Source organism: Oncorhynchus clarkii, chromosome 17 (assembly GCF_045791955.1).
Source record: "Oncorhynchus clarkii lewisi isolate Uvic-CL-2024 chromosome 17, UVic_Ocla_1.0, whole genome shotgun sequence".
NCBI classification, from domain to species: Eukaryota; Metazoa; Chordata; class Actinopteri; order Salmoniformes; family Salmonidae; genus Oncorhynchus; species Oncorhynchus clarkii.
Genome location: NC_092163.1, coordinates 50,554,320 through 50,573,871, shown reverse-complemented (window position 1 = coordinate 50,573,871; position 19,552 = coordinate 50,554,320). Strand labels below are relative to the sequence as shown.

Sequence of the window (19,552 nt, the reverse complement as noted above, 5' to 3'; positions counted from 1 at the left end):
TGCGGAACTAGGATTCCTTGCACTGCATTCTGATGAAAGATCATCAAAGTTAAGGGAATATTTATGATGCAATTTCGTATTTCTGTTGACTCCAACATGGCGGAGAAATATATTTACTTTATATTTACTTTATATATATGGTTTTTTCGTAACGTTTAAAAAAAAATCTGACACAGTGGTTGCATTAAGAAACAGTGTATCTTTAATTATATGTAAAACATGTATCTTTCGTCAAAGTTTATGATGAGTATTTCTGTTAACTGACTAGCTCTCTGTAATTACTCCGGATATTTTGGAGGCATTTCTGAACATGGCGCCAATGTAAACCAAGATTTGTGGATATAAATATGCATATTATCGAACAAAACATATATGTATTGTGTAACATGATGTCATATGAGTGTCATCTGATGAAGATTATCAAAGGTTAGTGATTAATTTTATCTCTAATTCTGCTTTTGTGACTCTATCTTTGGCTGGGAAAAATGGCTGTGTGTTTATTTGGATTTGGTGGTGATCTAACATAAATATATGTTGTGTTTTCGCTGTAAAACATTTAAAAAATCGGACACGATTGGTAGATTAACAAGATGTTTATCTTTCATTTCCTGTATTGGACATGTTAATGTGTGAAAGTTAAATATTTCTAAAGAATATTTTGGGATTTCCCGCGCTGCCTTTTCAGCGGAATGTTGGGGGGGGGGGGGGGGGGGGGGGGGTTGCGTTAGCGGAACCTGTGTCCTAGACAGGTTAATCAAAAAGGGATACTGATATAGCCTTAATTGTTGTGGCTCGATATGATAACAGTCAGTGAAAGTGCAGGGCGTCAAATTCAAACAACAGAAATCTCATAATTAAAATTCCTCAAACATACAAGTATTTTACACAATTTTAAAGATAAACTTGTTGTTAATCCCACCACAGTGTCCGATTTCAAAAAGGCTTTACGGCGAAACCACACCAAACGATTATGTTACGTCAGTACCTAGTCACAGAAAAACACAGTCATTTTTCCAGCCAAAGTGAGGAGTCACAAAAAGCAGAAATAGAGATAAAATTAATCACCAACCTTTGATGATCTTCATCAGATGACACTCATAGGACTTCATGTTACACAATATATGTATGTTTTGTTCGATAAAGTTCATATTTATATCCAAAAATCTCAGTTTACATTGGCGCGTTTACGTTCAGTAATGTTTTGCTTCCAAAACATGCAGTGATTTTGCAGAGAGCCACATCAATTTACAGAAATACTCATCATAAATGTTGATGAAAATACAAGTGTTATGCATGGAACTTTAGATAAACTTCTCCTTAATGCAATCGCTGTATCAGATTTTTTTAAAACTTTACCGAAAAAGCACACCATGCAATTATCTGAGTACGGCGCTCTGACACAAAACAAGCCATACAGATATCCGCCATATTGTGGAGTCAGTAAAAGTCAGAAATAGCGAAAATAAATATTCACTTACCTTTGATGATCTTTATCAGATTTCCCACTTCCTGGTTGGATTTATTCTCAGGTTTTTGCCTGCCATATGAGTTATGCTATACTTACAGACATCATTCAAACAGTTTTGGAAACTTCAAAGTGGTTTCTATCCAAATCTACTAATAATATGCATATCTTAGCTTCTGAGCCTGAGTAGCAGGCAGTTTACTCTGGGCACCTTATTCATCCAAGCTACTCAATACTGCCCCCCAGCCATATCTTGTCACCATGGAAATACAGTGAGGCAGGGACACATAGCAAGAAGGTCCTCTGCTGCAGTGCTGATGCTTGGCTTCAGATCCAGATTGGGAGAGCAGAGGGAGAGAGCGAGGAGCATGCTCTTCATATAGGGAGGAATTCAGAACCGAGTTAGGTGTGAGTAAATGGAACTTAATTCCCTTTTTATGCACTTTTCTCTTTACACATACAGTATTCTGACCTTGATCTTAAGCATGGGGAAAAGGTTGTGCCAGCCAGCTATTTGTTTTGGTTGGAGATCACAGAAATGGAAGTGTGGCAGAGGTGTGTTTACGGATATGCATATTCTGACTTTGACTTCATTCCCCAATAATTCAACCACTTTTAAGGACGAGGAAACCATCAATAAGGTTGAACAGCCGGTCGGTTCCAAGTGGAAAAACATCTGCTTAATTTTTTTTGCGATTGTAAATATAAATGAAAATAGTTTTAGATCTATTTTACATCATGATCATTGGAGACAAATGTTAAACCAGTCATATTTCATCAAACTGAAAGCATATCAACATAACAGAAATGTATGCCCTTTTGCCATAGTGAAGTATGAAATCCTGTGCCTTTATGCAGAATTTAAATTGTATGTCCTTATAACTATGTCCTCAAACTATAGGCTTCTGTTAAAAAAAGTACAATTTGAATTGTGTTACATTTTTGCCACTTTCGGAAGCCACCGTCAGTAATGCCCACATACATAACTGTCAATTTAGTTTTTAATTTCCTTCAATTTTGCATAATTCCATTACATTATTAGTGTACCTTTCTTTCCTCTGTCACGTTTACGTGGTTGGTCTCCCGAGGATCACTATCAATAGGGGATCATATTAGGCTAACATATTACAAGTTGTGCAATAATTTGAGACATTTTTGAATCATCATGGAACGCGGTGACTGTTGTTGTCAAGAGGACTGGGCGTTGTCATCACAGTTCAATGATTAGTGAGTATTAGGGTAGATTTGACAATTGTCACCTTCCAATATTTAATGGATTAAACAATTAAATATAGCAACTTATAACTGTATTTCGATTCATCAATTTATTTTGTGTGTAAAGTCTCTCTTACCTGTTTTTTAACCCTAAATAATCTACAAGATCAGAGTATTTTTAAATCTACCAATTGGTGTTGAAAAAGAGACGAATATGCATTTATTTAGATGGCTTTATTTAATTGATCCCTAATATTATGAACTCGTTCTCTCGATTTAATCTAATGAGTCTGTCGAGAAAATTTGAAATAAAGGTACACGTATTTAAAGGGATGGTTTAAAATAAATGTACTGAAAACCCTGTTGAATGAAAACTCCACGAGATAATCTGTTGCCCAGCAAGTAGGAGGGTTTTCAGCAGTTGAATTAAATGTATTCAGTGCGCGCAATGGAACCACACCTGCAAAGCCTGTTCCTAAGTATGAACAGGCTTTAGCTACAGACAGACAGACAGACAGAGCCTTATTACCATCCAAATAGAGTGGAAAAACAGGCCAGGATAAGACTCAGAAGGCGATTTAAACTATACCTGAAGATGTGGACCACTATAGTGACAGTTCCAGTGAGAGAGAAATAGTGAATGTCCAATGGAAAATCATTACTGAGTGATATTAACGGCCTGGGAGTGATGACACTGTGTCATTTTATGACGGCTCCCTATCTGGATTGGGGCTATCACAAACAAGGGAAGACTCAGGGCAGTTTGTTCCCAAATAATGAAAAACAGCATGTTGTCTGGCATCGCCGTGGAACAGGAGAATTTGCTTATTATCATGTAACATGGGTTGTATGAATGACCAGTCGATGTATTAGGAAGAACAGGGCGGTAGATCATCAAACACACCCAAACAAGTATTTTCACTAGGCTAACGTATGTACAGTTGAAGTTGGAAATTCACATACACTTAGGTTGGAGTCATTAAAACTAATTTTCAACTACTCCACAAATTTCTTCTTAACAATCTATGGCTTTGGCAAGTAATTTAGGACATCTACTTTGTGCATGACACAAGTAATTTTTTCAACAATTGTTTGCAGACAGATTATTATTTCACTATAATTCACTGTATCACAATTCCAGTGGGTCAGAAGTTTACAAACACGAAGTTGACTGTGCCTCTAAACAGCCTGAAAAATTCCAGAAAACAATGTCATGGCTTTAGAAGCTTCTGACAGGCTAATTGACAATACGAGTCAATTGGAGGTGTACCTGTGGATGTATTTCAAGGCCTACCTTCAAACTCAGTGCCTCTTTGCTTGACATCATTGGAAAATCAAAAGAAATCAGCCAGATCTCCACAAGTTTGGTTCATCCTTGGGAGCAATTTCCAAGCACCTGAAGGTACCATGTTCATCTGCACAAACAATAATAGTACGCAAGTATAAACACCATGGGACCACGCAGCTGTCATACCGCTCAGGAAGGAGATGCCTTTTGTCTCCTAGAGATAAATGTACTTTGGTGCGAAAAGTACAAATCAATCCCAGAACAAAAGCAAAGGACCTTGTGAAGATGCTGGAGGAAACAGGTACAAAAGTATCTGTATCCACAGAAAAACAAGTCCTATATCGAGATAACCTAAAAGGTCGCTCAGCAAGGAAGAAGCCACAGCTCCAAAACCGCCATAAAAAAAGCCAGACTACGGTTTGCAACTGCACATGGGGACAAAGATCATACTTTTTGGAGAAACGTCCTCTGGTCTGATGAAACAAAAATAGAACTGTTAGGCCATAATGACCATTGTTACGTTTGGAGGAAAAAGGGGGAGGCTTGCATGCTGAAGAACACCATCCAAACGTGAAGCACGGGGGTGGCAGCATCATGTTGTGGGGTGCAGGAGGGACTGAGGCAGGAAAAGTATGTGTATATATTGAAGCAACATCTCAGGAAGTTAAAGCTTGGTCGCAAATGGGTCTTCCAAATGGACAATGACCCCAAGCATACTTCCAAAGTTGTGGCAATATGGCTTAAGGCTTAAGGACAACAAAGTCAAGGTATTGAAGTGGAAATCACTAAGCCCTGACCTCAATCCTATAGACAATTTGTGGGCAGAACTGAAAAAGCGTGTGCGAGCAAGGAGGCCTACATACCTGACTCAGTTACACCAGCTCTGTCAGGAGGAATGGGCCAAAATTCACCCAACTTATTGCGGGAAGCTTGTAGAAGGCTACCCGAAACGTTTGACCCAAGTTAAACAATTTAATGGCAATGCTACCAAATACTAATTGAGTGTTTGTAAACTTCTGACCCACTGGGAATGTGATGAAAGAAGTAAAAGCTGAAATAAATCCCTCTCTCTACTATTATTCTGACATTTCACAATCTTAAAATAAAGTGGTGATCCTAACTGACCTAAGACAGGGAATTTTTACTAGGATTAAATATCAGGATTTGTGAATATCTGAGTTTAAATGTATTCGGCTAGCACGGAAACCAAACCGGCTGCGGGCATGCGCCATCGTGCATACATTTATGCACACCAAACGCGATCACGACACGCAGGTTAAAATATCAAAACAAACTCTGAACCAATTACATTAATTTGGGAACAAATTAATGTCCCCAAATTAAAGTTCACTATAAAATGTTACAGTACTTACTATATGTAGTAAACTGTAGTATACTGTATAATATACTACACACTGTAGTATCCCTCGATCAAGTGTAGTGCATACTATAGAATATTGTCGTATAGTGTAGAATACTATAGTAAATATCCAAAACACAACACTTTTTTTACTATAATAAATACGACAGTATTTAATTTGCATATATCCTGCCCATTCCCCTCCCCCATATCCACATTTGTGAGAAACCTACATGCCATGTAAAGACCATATTGTTTTCCATACAAGTTATAGAAAAGAGCAGAAGTGCTGAACTATCTGTTTAGGCAACAGTACTACCTACGTACAAGTTATGGAAAATGTGCTCTTTCATTATTTCTCCAAGGAGAAAGCCTCCACTTCTAGGTCAAAGATAATACAATAAAAACACAATAGTAAATACTACAGTAATGTCTGCAAAAACATTACAGTCTGCAAAAACACTACATTAATTACTATAGTATATATTACAGTTTTCTTTTACTACAGTATTTATACTATAGTTAACTGTAAATACAACAGTATACTACGGTAAAGTCTACAGAAAAAACACTACAGTGAATGCTATAGTATTTATACCATAGTATACTATAATATTTTTTCATGTGGGTCTCTATAAGGTCCAAGGGTATTAATCCATAACCCCATGGAGGGGTCACAGGGAGGAGGGGGTTTGATCTCAGAGTGGTTCTGTTAGAGTTGATCGCTAGCCAATCAGGCCTGAGTCGGGAGGCGGCATGTAGAAAACAACTGTCAACAGGTCATTAGATGTAGAATCACAGACTGATGAATGGACAGACGGATGTGCACACACACCCTCACGCATGCACGCACCCGCACACAAACACACACAAGCACACACACACCTCTTTCTTTTGATGCACACTTCTATGTGTCTGTTGATATAATTATGGCCAAACAGTGGGTGGAAGGAGGGGAATATAGTGTCCATGAACGAATCAGAGCGTGGAAATGATTTGCTCTGTCTGGTTTGCTTCATCTATTGGGTGCAATCACTGAGGGGATCAGGGACAAGGGGGAAATCACACAGACACACGCGCGCACACGCGTGGTCTGAGGCACAGACGTATGGGCAAAAGGCCAGCAGTCAGCGCTGACCTTCTCTGGCCTCTATTTCACACACACACACACACACACACACACACACACACACACACACACACACACACACACACACACACACACACACACACACACACACACAGACGATCTGCTAATGGGTCTAAAGGTCGGAGAAAACAGATTTTCCCCTTAAAGCTCCCTGGGAATCCAGAGCTGGTAGGGGAAAATGTGCTCAGAGAGAATTCAGACAGTTGTCTATTTAGCCCTGTAGCCACCTGGTGGTACTTACCCACAGCCCCTCTCTTTGACGATCTACAGTACATAGATAATATGGAGTAGTGTCTGGCAAAGGTGTGGGCCACAAAGGGCTGCCTGCTTGGTTAATAGTAATTAAATGTTTCTATCATGCTAAACACATGATTTGATTATATAATATGACAGATAAACCAAGCCACGACGGATTGAGTTAGGCTACATAATTTTTCTCTGCCGCAGAGAGAAATAGCTGGCACTGAAAGCAAAGCCTCTGCCTGTGCTACTCACCCACCAAGCTGCCTGGTGCACTCCATCACCATGGTTTCACCAGACATCAATCATCACATCCAGTCTCAATACCCTCCTCCAGAATGGCTGCTGTAAAACCGATCCACCCATCAATACCAGGGGGAGAAACTCCATTCAGTACACTAAATCATCAAGTCAAAACTTGTTTGATGATTATTGTTGTCTTGTATATTTAGCTGCTCTTTGAGCAGTCTTTACAGTAACTAGCAATTGGTAGTCATACAGTTAAACAAATATTGATGTGCATAAATTATAATTCACCCTGTCAGCTTGCATTTTTGGCAATCATGTTTCAAAGGCCTCTAAATAGAAAAAACTGAGTATAAAGTCTTGGCCAACAGAGAGCGCTATAGAGCCATACAACAGCTCTATCACAAGGTTCTGAACAGGTAGCTTGCTGGCGTTCCATGTCTAGCTGCAGACTGATGAACAAACTGCGTCAGCTCTGTCTCCTGTGCTGTTCAACCAGGTGATGCAGATTACATCCCCGGCATGACATCTGCCACTGACAACACAATAACAGCACATCCATATGAAACCAGCTGGGTGTGGATCTATTGAACCAATTCATTGACTGACATTTGTTTATGCCCTTAAGACATTGTCTCACTATGTATTTTGTATTTTGTAATGATTTACAGGTCAAAGCAGCATTGTGATTAGCGCAGTGCTGTCAATGGACTCACTCATATCAACACGTATGCCTCAGATATTTTTGGTATATCATTCTCAAATTTTACAATGTGGTGAACAGCTCCTTGTTTAGGAAAGTTATCACACAGGTCAAATTAGCTGTAGAATGTCATAAGTTATGGGCCTGTGAAAGCCAATTTGGGCATTCCACACTGAGGGAGTATGCACTGATGCAGTCACCCATCCACTATGTCCCACCGAGGTGCCAGTGACTGGGCTGCTGAGGCGAGAGGAGTGGGATTGGTCTATGGTGGTCGACCCCCTTTCATCCGCTCTCCCAGCCCAGTGAGGGTGCATGCCACTGAGGCACACACACCATGACCACGGGGCGTACACCAGCTGAGACCAGGCTAGACCTGGAGGACATAGAGGAGCAGGGGATCCCTCCAGGCAGACACACTGCAGAGGGGCTACTGGAGGAAGTAGTGGAGGTAGAGGCAGAGGAACCAGCTCAGGAGGAGGACTCCACCCACAGTGACATCAGGTCTCTGGTCAAGAACAGGGACCCAAGGGGAGTCAACAAGTATCTAAAGGTAACTGACACACACAGCAGCACAGCCCGGTAAACAGTGAGGTACAGTGCCTTGCAAAAGTATTCATCCCCTTTGGCATTTTTTCCTATTTTGTTGCATTAAAACCTGTCATTTAAATAGATTTTTATCTGCATTTCATGTAATGGACATACACAAAATAGTCCAAATTGGTGAAGTGAAATGAAAAAAAATTACTTGGTTCAAAAAAGTAAAAAAGTAAATAAATGGAAAAGTGGGACGTGCATATGTATTCACCCCCTTTGCTATGAAGCCCCTAAATAAGATCTGGTGCAACCAATTACCTTCAGAAGTCACATAATTAGTTAAATACAGTCCACCTGTGTGCAATCTAAGTGTCACATGATCTCAGTACATATACAGCTGTTCTGAAAGGCCCCAGAGTCTGCAACACCGCTAAGCAAGGGGTACCACCAAGCTAGCGGCACCATGACGGCCAAGGAGCGCGCTAAACAGGTCAGGGACAAAGTTGTGGAGAAGTACATAACCCAGGGTTGGGTTATAAAAAAATATCTACAACTTTGATCATCCCCCGGAGCACCATTTACTCCATTATTTAAAATAAATTAAGAATATGGCACCACAACAAACCTGCCAAGAGAGGGCCGCCCACCAAAACTCATGGACCAGGCAAGCAGGGCATTAATCAGAGAGGCAACAAAGAGACAAATGATAACCCTGAACGGGCTTGAAATGCTCCACAGCAGAGATTAGCGTATCTGTCCAAACGACCACTTTAAGCCACACACTCCACAGAGCTGGGCTTTATGAAAGAGTGGCCAGAAAAAAAGCCATTGCTCAAAGAAGAAAATAAGCAAACACGTTTGGTATTTGCCAAAAGGCTTGTGGGAGACTCCCCAAACATATGGAAGAAGGGACTCTGGTCAGATGAGACTAAAATGTTGCTTTTTGTCCATCAAGGAAAACGCTATGTCTGGTGCAAACCCAACATCTCCCATCACCCCGAGAATACCATTCACACAGTGAAGCATGGTGGTGGCAGCCAATCATGCTGTGGGGATGTTTTTCACCGTTAGGGACTGGGAAAACTGGTCAGAATAGAAGGATTGATGGATGGCGCTGAATACAGGGAAATTCTTGAGGGAAACCTGTTTGTCTTCCAGAGATTAGAGACTGGGACGGAGGTTCACCTTCCAGCAGTACAACGACCCTAAGCATACTGCTAAAGCAACACTAGAGTGGTTTAAGGGGAAACATTTAAATGTCTTGGAATGGCCTAGTCAAAGCTCAGACCTCAATCCAATTGAGAATCTGTGGTATGACTTAAAGATTGCTGTACACCAGCGGAACCCATCCAAATTGAAGGAGCTGGAGCAGTTTTGCCTTGAAGAATGGGCAAAGATCCCAGTGGCTAGATGTGCCAAGCTTGTAAAGACATACCCCAAGAGACTTGCAAGCTGTAATTGCTGCAAAAGGTGGCTCTACAAAGTATTGACTTTGGGAGGGTGAATAGTTATGCACGCTCAAGTTTTCTGTTTTTTTGTCTGATTTCTTGTTTGTTTCACAATTAAAAATATTTTGCATCTTCAAAGTGTTAGACATGTTGTGTAAATCAAACGATACAAACCCCTCAAAAAATCTATTTTCATTACAGGTTGTAAGGCAACAAAATAGGAAAAATGCAAAGGGGGTGAATACTTTCGCAAGCCACTGTAAAGTGTAGGTTTAGACAGAATGTACTCTGTGGGAGATAAAAGCACTACATGTGTTTGCACATACTCCACATACAGTACCACACATCCTCTGTCTGTTGACTCCAGATAACGGAAGGGGAGGTTTAAACACAGGGACGAAGTAAGAGAGACACTATGGAAACAATCACATAATGATGTTCTGACATACTCTGGAAATGTTATAGTTGAGATAGGAACTAATTTGGAAAGATTTTGGTCGCATACATAGTGCTGTGTACACCATGAGCCGTGAATGGTCGACTTGTTATGCAATGTCTGTATAATGTATACATTGTTCAGTGGTATGGATTAACTGCCTAGGATTTTATTGAGATGAGCACTCGTTTATCTTAATTCCCATATCTTTAATGGTACACTGGACATACATCTGAAGGCAATAGGAAGGAAGATCTGCCATCCAACGAAGTGGAATCTGATGTTGGAAAGCAGTGTGTTGAGCGATGCTGACCTCGTGTGGCCACAGTTAGAACTGTGCCTTGTATGTCATCTCAAAGATCAGTACTCCTTTCCCACTTCAAGGCTCTATTTAATCTGTATCGCTGAAGTGTTACAGATTGGGCAATATAAATGTAAAGGTAATTGCCGATTGAGCTGACATATGCAGCGTTTACTGTGAATGCCGTCTCTGCTAAAATGGGAACGTTGACTTTAAATTTGAATCACACAGTAATGCTGAACTTCAGTGATACAGATTGAATAGAGCCTTAAATCTCATTGTAATGTGGTTACTTAAGTAAGTGCTACAATGGTTCTATGGTTCCCCTGCATCCAAGTTCTGAATGTTATTGGTGAGAAAATACAGTTTTTATGGAGAACCTCCTTTTTCTGACCATACCTATACATAGACCTTCACTAAAGCCCCATGCTAAAGAGAGCTTCCACCAGGCCGTGCCCAGACTGACTGTAGACTCTGTGTCTCCTGAGGTGACCTTTGAGGACGTGATAGCAGAGCCCCCCTCGGTGCGGAGCTTCGATAAGGTGTGGCTGTGGAGCCACGCCCTGTTTGAGGTGTCCCGTCTCTGGTGCTACCGGCTCATCTCCCTCCTCCTGGCCGTGCCCGTCTCTCTGGTAGCAGGGATCCTTTTCGCTGTCTTCAGCTGCCTACATATCTGGTGGGTCCTCTCACCTTTGAACTCCTTCGACGTGATCTACTCAATGTTTTCAGTTAGTGCTTGATGGAGTTGAACGATGTGCTTGGGGTTTCAATGCATGGTGTATAGTATAAGGGCTCTATTCAATCTGTATTGTGGATGTTCAGCTTTACAGCGAGATTTAAATTTATAGGGCAATGTTGCCACTTTAGCAGAGACTGCATTCACGGTAAACGCTGCATACAGTATGTCGGCTCAATCGGAAATGACCTTTACACTTCTATCATGGAATCTGTAACGATTCAGCTTTACAGATTGAATAGAACCCTAAATGATCTTAAAGTGACATTGACCTTGCCTGTTTATGCTCACCCTTTGTCTGTTTGTCTGTTTCCAGGCTGATCATGCCCTTTATTCAGCTCTTCCTGATCAACATGCACTGGGTTCAGACTGTGTGGGCCAGTGTATTGGACATCGCCATCGCTCCCTTCTTTAAGAGTCTGGGGAAGTGCTGCAGCAGCATCAATGTCCGACTGGCCAGGGACTGATGTTGGGCTCTGCCACCTTCTATGGGAGTGTGGAGGGAGTGTGGATGGAGTGGGTTGGGTTGGGTTGATGCACACTACATATGAACTGGTTGTTTGCAATCATGTCTCAATCTCTAAGAAAAATAATGTTGCTGCCTTCTACTCTGCAAAGAACAAATTGAAAAAAGTAGAACTTGTCATTTTTTAGTAAATATGTGAAATGAAGTTACGTGAATTAGACAGTATCTAAAAAATTATGTAATTCTATTTTGCTTAGTACATTCAGAACTGTTATTGGTAATGTACTATCGTACTCAATTTAATCTCTAAACCACAACTTGAAAGAAAGTTGTTAGCAATTTAGATTAAACATAATGCAGCACAGACACGTGCACGCGCACACACACGTACATGCACACACCCACACACACAAATTCCACATGCTGGTGTAAAGGAACAATTCCTCCTGACAGAACAGATTATGTGGCCAGTGATGCATGTTTTTCCCCAGTAAAATAGGGGTATGGAATTACATTTCCTCCACTGACTGGCCAATTATTTTTCTGTCTCAGGAAAATAATGGTTCAGGCTCTAAAAATGAATGCTATTTCTTTGTTCCAGAGTGGTTGTCAAGAGATTGTTTAAATTCTGCTGATCTGATGCATCCTCTTAACCGAGGTGCCGTAATTACTGGTTGTGTGATCTAGTTGTGCCTGTTAGAATTTAGAATCCAGGTAGATGCAAAACTCAGTTTGGGATTAAAATCTATCTGCCCATGTTTAGTAGAACAGAAGTAAGAGCATAGTTGCAGGTTCTAAAATTGGCTCAAACTGAGCTACTAATTTGTTTCTGGACCTACAGTATAGGCTTAGGCAATTATACCTGCAAATTGCTCTAGCAGTTCAAATTATGCAAATGCACACTACCGTATGCACTCATTGGGATTTCTAGCCTTTCGCAAACACTGCAATTCTCTGGAACATGGATCTGTTCAGAGATATAGTAGGCGAAAGGGCCAAACTTGTGAAGCAACTCCTTTTGTGATACATTTGGTTCATTTTCAAGGGAAATTGCAGTGACACGTATATATACCCCGGGGATACATTCTTCAACTTCAACTGGGATTGCAATAAAAAACTTTTGTTATCTGATGGACCGTACTGTTCTGTAAAGAAGTCAACAGCAATGTCAAAACATCTAGGAATCTTAGATGACCAATTGTACTGCTTTGCTTAGTGTTTTCTCCTTTGTAGCCTGTCTGTGTAGTGTGCCATCTGTCTGTCTGTCTGTCTGTCTGTCTGTCTGTCTGTCTATTTATATATCTATCTACCTGCCTGCCTGCCTGCCTGCCTGCCTGCCTGCCTGCCTGCCTGCCTGCCTGCCTGCCTGCCTGCCTGCCTGCCTGCCTGCCTGCCTGCCTGTCTGCCTGCCTGTCTGCCTGTCTGTCTGTCTGTCTGTCTGTCTGTCTGTCTGTCTGTCGCTTGTCTGCCTGCCTGTAGGTCTGTGTTGTGTGCTATCTGTCTGTCGGGCAGGACCTGCTGCAGTCAGTTTACAGTACTGACACACAGGAGACACAGACGGGTGCACTGTGACACTCATGGATCTATTTCTATCCCTTCTACTCCTATGTGCCCCGACCCCCAGACCCCGGCCCCCAGCCCCACTCCTCCTCTCACACTATGCTGAGAATATACTCCTCTAATTGGGTTGGCTCCTGCTCACACGCACTCTGATCCCATTCCACCACTCTCGCTCCTTCTCTCCCTTTCTCCCTTTCTCTGTCCAAAGGGAACTGGGGCAGGGAACATTATCAAGCCACTGCTCTGCTGTAAAGTCACACTTCATCCATACAGTCTTTTTTGCATACTACTGGACAGTGTCTGTTATGTAGATAAATAGCAACAGGTTTACAATAGTGATAATCTGCTATTACTGTTACTTGCTTAGCTTCCTCTTCTTTCCCCCTCCCCTTCCTCCCTATTTTCCATATCATCATAATGTATCTATGGTCTTGTTTATGCAACAAGCAAATATAGAATGTAATGACTGATTGGGACAACTGTAACAAGGAATCCTACAGTAAATCAGATAATCCATTTATTTTGAGAGAGTATTGACTTTTATAGGGGAATGTAGACAGTTGGACACATCTGACTCAGTAAATGATGATAGATGCCACTTGAAATTCTTTCTTGTGTAATGATGTCATAATTTCAAATAATGTGCATGTGAGAGTGACCTCTATTTTTTGGGGTCCACAGTGGGTCATAAGGCCCGGGGGGGTGTGGTATATGGCCAATAAACCATGGCTAAGGGCTGTTTTTATGCACAATACAATGTGGAGTGCAGGGATACAGCTCTTAGCCGTGGTATATTGTCCATATACCACAAACCCCAGAGATACCTTATTGCTATTATAAACTGATTACCAATGTAAATGTCATACCGGTGGTATACTTTCAGCCAATCAGCATTCAGGGCTTGAACCAACCAGTTTATAAATAGGCTTATTGTTAATTTTATGGGGTCAAATCTGCTTACTCATGGTCATCTTTTTTTTTTTTTTTAACTCTGTTTATTAAGTTTTGAACATACACACACACAGACAAGACAAAGCAATATAAATAATACACTCAACTAGAAAAAAAAAGTACAAATAAAAAAAAAAATAAGAAAAAGAAAAAAAAAAAAAAAAAAAAGCTTTTAAAAAGCTTTAAAGAAACCATACTTTAGACAAGTTAAACACACCAGGCAGAAGGCTACAGAGGTTAAAGGGCAATCTATAGTACAGGGACAGAGCAAACACCTCACCATTGTTCCTGTAAGCAGTCAAGGGATAAGGGTGGAGAAATGCAACCACTCACAGAGAGTCATGGCCACAAACCGACCATCCACTGGACAAAAAAAAAGTTTACAATGCTTTAAAATAAAAAATGATTATTCATGTAGGCGTGAACAAAATGTAAAAATAACTGGGAAAAACAAGCTCACACTTCAGTCTCTGCCTGGGCAAGATGAACAAGGCATCTGCGGACCACAATCAATAAGCACATGGACCTTAATACCCCCCCAGCAAAAACACAGAGAGAAGCTCCTCCAACCCTTAAGTCATAGACTTATTTTAGTATTAATTGGGATGCCATCAGAGGATGGACTGTTTAAAGTAAGACCGGAATGGAGCCCAAGCCTCATCAAACAGTTTGGGGTTCCCACGTGAATTTAATTTAATTTTTTCTAGTTTCAGAGAGCACAACACATCCCTCACCCAATATTTATACGATGGGGGAGCTGCCATCTTCCAGTTCTGTAGTATTAGCCGTCTAGCTAAAAGAGTTGTATAAGCAACAGTGTCCGACTGGATTCTTGATAGGGGGGTACCCATGGGCAGTACTCCAAAAAGGGCTGTAAGGGGAGACGGATCTATAACAGTGTCATATATATCCGAGAAACATTTAAATATTAATTCCCAGAAACCTGACAGTTTATGACAGCCCCAAAACATATGCAACAGTGTGGCTGGTTCCACCTTACATCTGACACAGGTAGGATCAAAATCAGAGAATATTCTTCCAAGTTTGGCCCCCGACCAGTGGATACGGTGAACCACCTTGAATTGAATGAGGCTGTGTCTAGTGCTAAAAGAGGACGAGTGTACCCTGCGCAGCACAGATTCCCAGGCGTCTTCCCCAAGTTCCTCCCCCAAATCCTTTTCCCATCGAGTCTTTAAAGGCACCAGAGAAGGGTTCTGTAGGTCATGAATGATTGCATATACATCTGAAATTGCGCCTCTAGGAAGCTTGTTCAGCTCCAAGATGCTCTCTATAGCAGTATTCGCAGGCCTATTGGGAAATCCAGGTGTGTTAGCCCTGACAAAGTTTCTAGTCTGGAGATAGCGGAAAAAGTGGGATTGGGGGAGATTGAACTTTTCCTGCAGCTGAGAAAAAGAGGCAAATGTATCATCAAAGAATAATTGGGCTAGCGAGGAAAGGCCTAGTGAGTGCCAAATGCCAAAAGCCCCATCATTCAAAGATGGAGGAAATAAAATGTTCTGATTGATTGTGCCTGATAGAGAAAAGCCTCGGAGGCTAAAGGCTAAACGGAACTGATTCCAAATTTTAAGAGACTGCTTTACAATTGGGTTGGCACACCTTTTGCCTAGGGACACTGGGAGAGACGAGCACAGCACAGAGGAAAGTGCTGCAGGTTTACACGATTCAGACTCCATCTGGGCCCAGAGTGGTCTAGGGCCAGTAGGATCAGTCTGCAGCCAGTACAGAACAGCTCTGAAATTTGCAGCCCAGTAGTATGTCTGAAAATTTGGTAAAGCTAAACCCCCCAATGACCTAGGCTTCTGTAAATGTTTTCTACCAATCCGTGGTACCTTGCCATTCCAAATAAAATGCATGAATGTTTGATCCAGTGAAATAAAAAAAGATTTTGGAATAAAAATGGGTAAACATTGAAATAAATATAAAAATTTGGGCAACACATTCATTTTAATGACATTAATCCTTCCGATAAGAGAAAGGGGTAGCGAATTCCAAAAAGTAAAAGATTGTTTCAATCTGTCTGCTAGAGCAACAAAGTTTTCCTGAAACAAATTTGAATATTTCCTTGTCACTTTTACTCCCAAGTAAGTGAATTGATCCCGGACAATCCTAAACTGAGAACTTGTGAAAGAGCACTTTAAAGCAGCCTTGTTTACCGGAAAGAGCTCACTCTTGCCTAGATTCAGCTTGTACCCTGAGATTGATCCAAACTTTTTAAGAACAGATAGGGCACGTGGCAATGAGGTATCGGGGTTGGAGATAAACAAAAGGAGGTCGTCAGCATATAGCGAGACTTTCTGCTCTAAGCCCGCCCTGATTATGCCTTGAATGGCATCATTAGAGCGTAGTGCAATGGCAAGAGGCTCGATTGCCAAAGCAAACAACAAGGGGGAGAGTGGGCAACCCTGTCTGGATCCGCGGTGCAAGGGAAAATAGTCAGAGGACAAGTTATTGGTCCGTATCGAAGCCATGGGGGAAAAATAAAGAATCTTTATCCACGCAATGAATTTGGGGCCAAAGCCAAATCTATAAAGGGCAGCTGTTAGGTAATCCCACTCAACGCGGTCAAACGCTTTTTCGGCATCAAGTGAGACCACCACCTCCGGGTCCCCCGACGCTGGGGAGTACAGTATATTCATAAGGCGCCTAATATTGAAAAATAAATGCCTATTTCTCACAAAGCCAGTCTGGTCAGAGTGTATTACTTGGTGCAGCAAGCCTTCCATACGGATGGCTAAAAGCTTAGCTAGGATTTTGTAATCACAGTTTAAAAGCGAGATTGGGCGATAGGATCCACATTCCAGGGGGTCTTTGTTTTTCTTTAGTAGTAATGAAATTGAAGCCTGATAAAGACTAGGCGGCAGCTTTGAAGTATTGAGGCACTCTGCAAATAGTCGGGACAAGAATGGGCAAAGCAGACCAGAAAACGTCCTGTAAAATTCGGTTGGAAAACCGTCCGGACCCGGTGATTTACCACTTTTCATTGCGGACACTGCTGTTGCAATCTCCTCAAGCGTAAATTCTTCTTCTAGACAGTCATGGGAGTCTGTATCAATTGAAGGCATATTCAAGCCATTAAAGAAGGAGTCAATCAGCGAAGGGTCTTGAGGGGATTCAGAGGTGTATAGCGCAGAGTAAAATTGTTTAAATTGATCATTGATCTCTTTATGTATAACTGTGGTGGCACCAGACGGGGTCCTTATTTGTGGGATTAAACGTGAGGCCTCGGATTTACGGATCTGATGTGCAAGGAGTTTACTGGCCTTGTCGCCTTGTTCATAGACTTTGTATCGAGCTCGCAAGAGTAACTGTTCAGCTTGCCTGGTAGAAAGCTCATCAAATTCAGATTGGAGTAGTTGGCGCTCTTTATGCAGATCAGAGGAAGGATCCGTAGCATACCTCTCATCCAATGTGGCTATGGACTCGCTCAGGTCCCGAAGTCGCTGGGAGCGAACTCTGTTTTGGTTGGCTGTATAAGAAATAATTTGGCCACGTAGGTATGCTTTGAGAGACTCCCATATGGTAGAGCAGGACATACCTGGTGTTGAATTAGTTTCTAGGAATAAGGTAATTTCAGAAGAAATGAAATTAACAAACTCCTTATCTGAGAGTAAAATGGGGTTGAGACGCCATTGATAACACCTAGGAGGTCGCTGGGGAAACTCTAGTTCAAGCACTAATGGTGAATGGTCAGAGATAACAATACTCTCGTAAGTACACTGCCGAAGGTTAGGCAGAAGTTTTTTGTCCAAAAAGAAGTAATCAATCCGGGAGTATGTTTGATAAACATGAGAATAAAAGGAATACTGTCTATCTGTAGGATGTAGGAAACGCCAGGCCTCAAACATAGCATATTTCTGAAGAAAGGATTGAATAAGTAGGGCACATTTAGATGGGCCTGTATTTGTTTGTGAGGACTTGTCAAGAACTGGGGACATTTTAAAGTTGAAACCCCCTCCTAAAATCAACAAATGAGAATCTAAATTGGGAATAGCAGACAGAAAGGAAGAAATGAAACTTGTGTCATCCCAATTGGGAGCATAAACACTAGCCAAAACAAGAGGGGTAGAAAACAGTTCACTGGTTACTATGACGTATCGTCCCTTAGGATCAGCAATAACCTCAGAAGCTACAAAGGGAGTAGCCTTATCAACCAGAATAGCAGCACCTCTTGATTTACTATGAAAGTTTGAGTGGAACACTTGACCAACCCAGTCCTTATGCATCCTAAAATGCTCACCAGTCCTCAAGTGAGTCTCTTGTAGAAATGCAATATTTGCATTCCAACCCTTTAAGTGTGTCAACACCCTCTTACGCTTCACCGGGTTGTTAACCCCTTTGGTATTCCAAGAAATGTACTTGATCGTATTATTTCGGCCCCTCTGGGCATTCCCGTTATTCAAACCTGTCATCAGAGCATAGAATGGAAAAGCAATGAGCGCCCAAAACCCCCAGAGTAACTTGTCTCAGAGTAATAATGTACGGTGGTAAATGTTTGGAAAAAGTACAGAAAAAAAAACAGAGAAAAAAACTAAAAAGACAGAATGACAACATTAGAACTGAACAATTCAACCTGCCCCCCCACCCCCTCCCCCCATCCCAGACAATACCTCCCCAAACAAAGTACAAGCCTAAATAGAACATGTTCTCTTCGCACAGTATGTATGTGAGAGTGCGGTCTTAAACCTAAACCCACAGTCCTGCTCTTTAAAGTCGCGTTTTGTTAGTGGATCAAGCAGCAAAAAGAAAGATTTGTATGTATTTTTTTCAAATAAAAAAAAGGCGAATCCCCTGTGCAAACGGAATGACAAAAGCACCACTTGTAGATGTATATAATTGTATTCCCCGTCTTATAACAGGCATTGAGAGAAAATAAATAAAATGTATAAAGGCTCTCAGCCAAAAATCTAATTTGAAGTAAGGAAATCGTAGTAAGACAATCAAAAATAATAGTAATTATAATAGTAGTCTAATTGAAGCTGAGACAGCTTACAACCAATCCCAAAAAACTACGTCTGCGCAACGTTGAACGTTTGCTGGGCTTAAATGACGCTCAAAACTTTTAAAATTAAAGTGAGGCCCCAGAAACCGTGTAGCCTCGGGAGACATTTGCTGTTTACTGGGTCAATGCAAACGGATGCAGTAAACAAATAACCAAAAATATTTTGAGTCACTGAGACAATGTGTAAACAAACTAAATAGGTGAGCGAGATAAGGCACGCACCCTAGATGATCAAAACATTAGATCACATCAAATAAGCCTGAATAGTTTCACCAACTATACAAGACTAGCCTGTTATATCTGAACATAATTGTACCACAAGTGGGGTACTTACTATCCACAGTTCGCAAGCAACAGTTGCTAAACTGTGAGCATATTCAAGACTTCTTGATATGACGTTGAATGTGAGCCATAGCCTCCTCCGGAGATT

At 41.3% G+C, this 19,552-nt stretch overlaps 1 protein-coding gene across 1 annotated transcript; it reads left to right on the top strand.

Annotated features, from left to right (window-relative positions):
- The first annotated feature begins 8,004 nt into the window (after positions 1 to 8,004).
- Positions 8,005 to 11,592, top strand: LOC139371045 (caveolin-2-like). The gene is made up of 3 exons (XM_071111086.1): positions 8,005 to 8,220; positions 10,878 to 11,065; positions 11,442 to 11,592. Exons 1-3 carry the CDS (start codon positions 8,005 to 8,007, stop codon positions 11,590 to 11,592), a joined length of 555 nt encoding a protein of 184 aa, XP_070967187.1.
- Positions 11,593 to 19,552: the final 7,960 nt, after the last annotated feature.

Excerpts from the sequence above, each read along its gene's own strand:
- LOC139371045 (XM_071111086.1), top strand. The coding sequence starts at position 8,005 with ATGACCACGGGGCGTACACCAGCTGAGACCAGGCTAGACCTGGAGGAC. Across the intron at positions 8,221-10,877 it reads GAGTCAACAAGTATCTAAAG|GTGACCTTTGAGGACGTGAT; the intron begins GTAACTGACACA and ends GTGTCTCCTGAG. Across the intron at positions 11,066-11,441 it reads TTCAGCTGCCTACATATCTG|GCTGATCATGCCCTTTATTC; the intron begins GTGGGTCCTCTC and ends GTCTGTTTCCAG.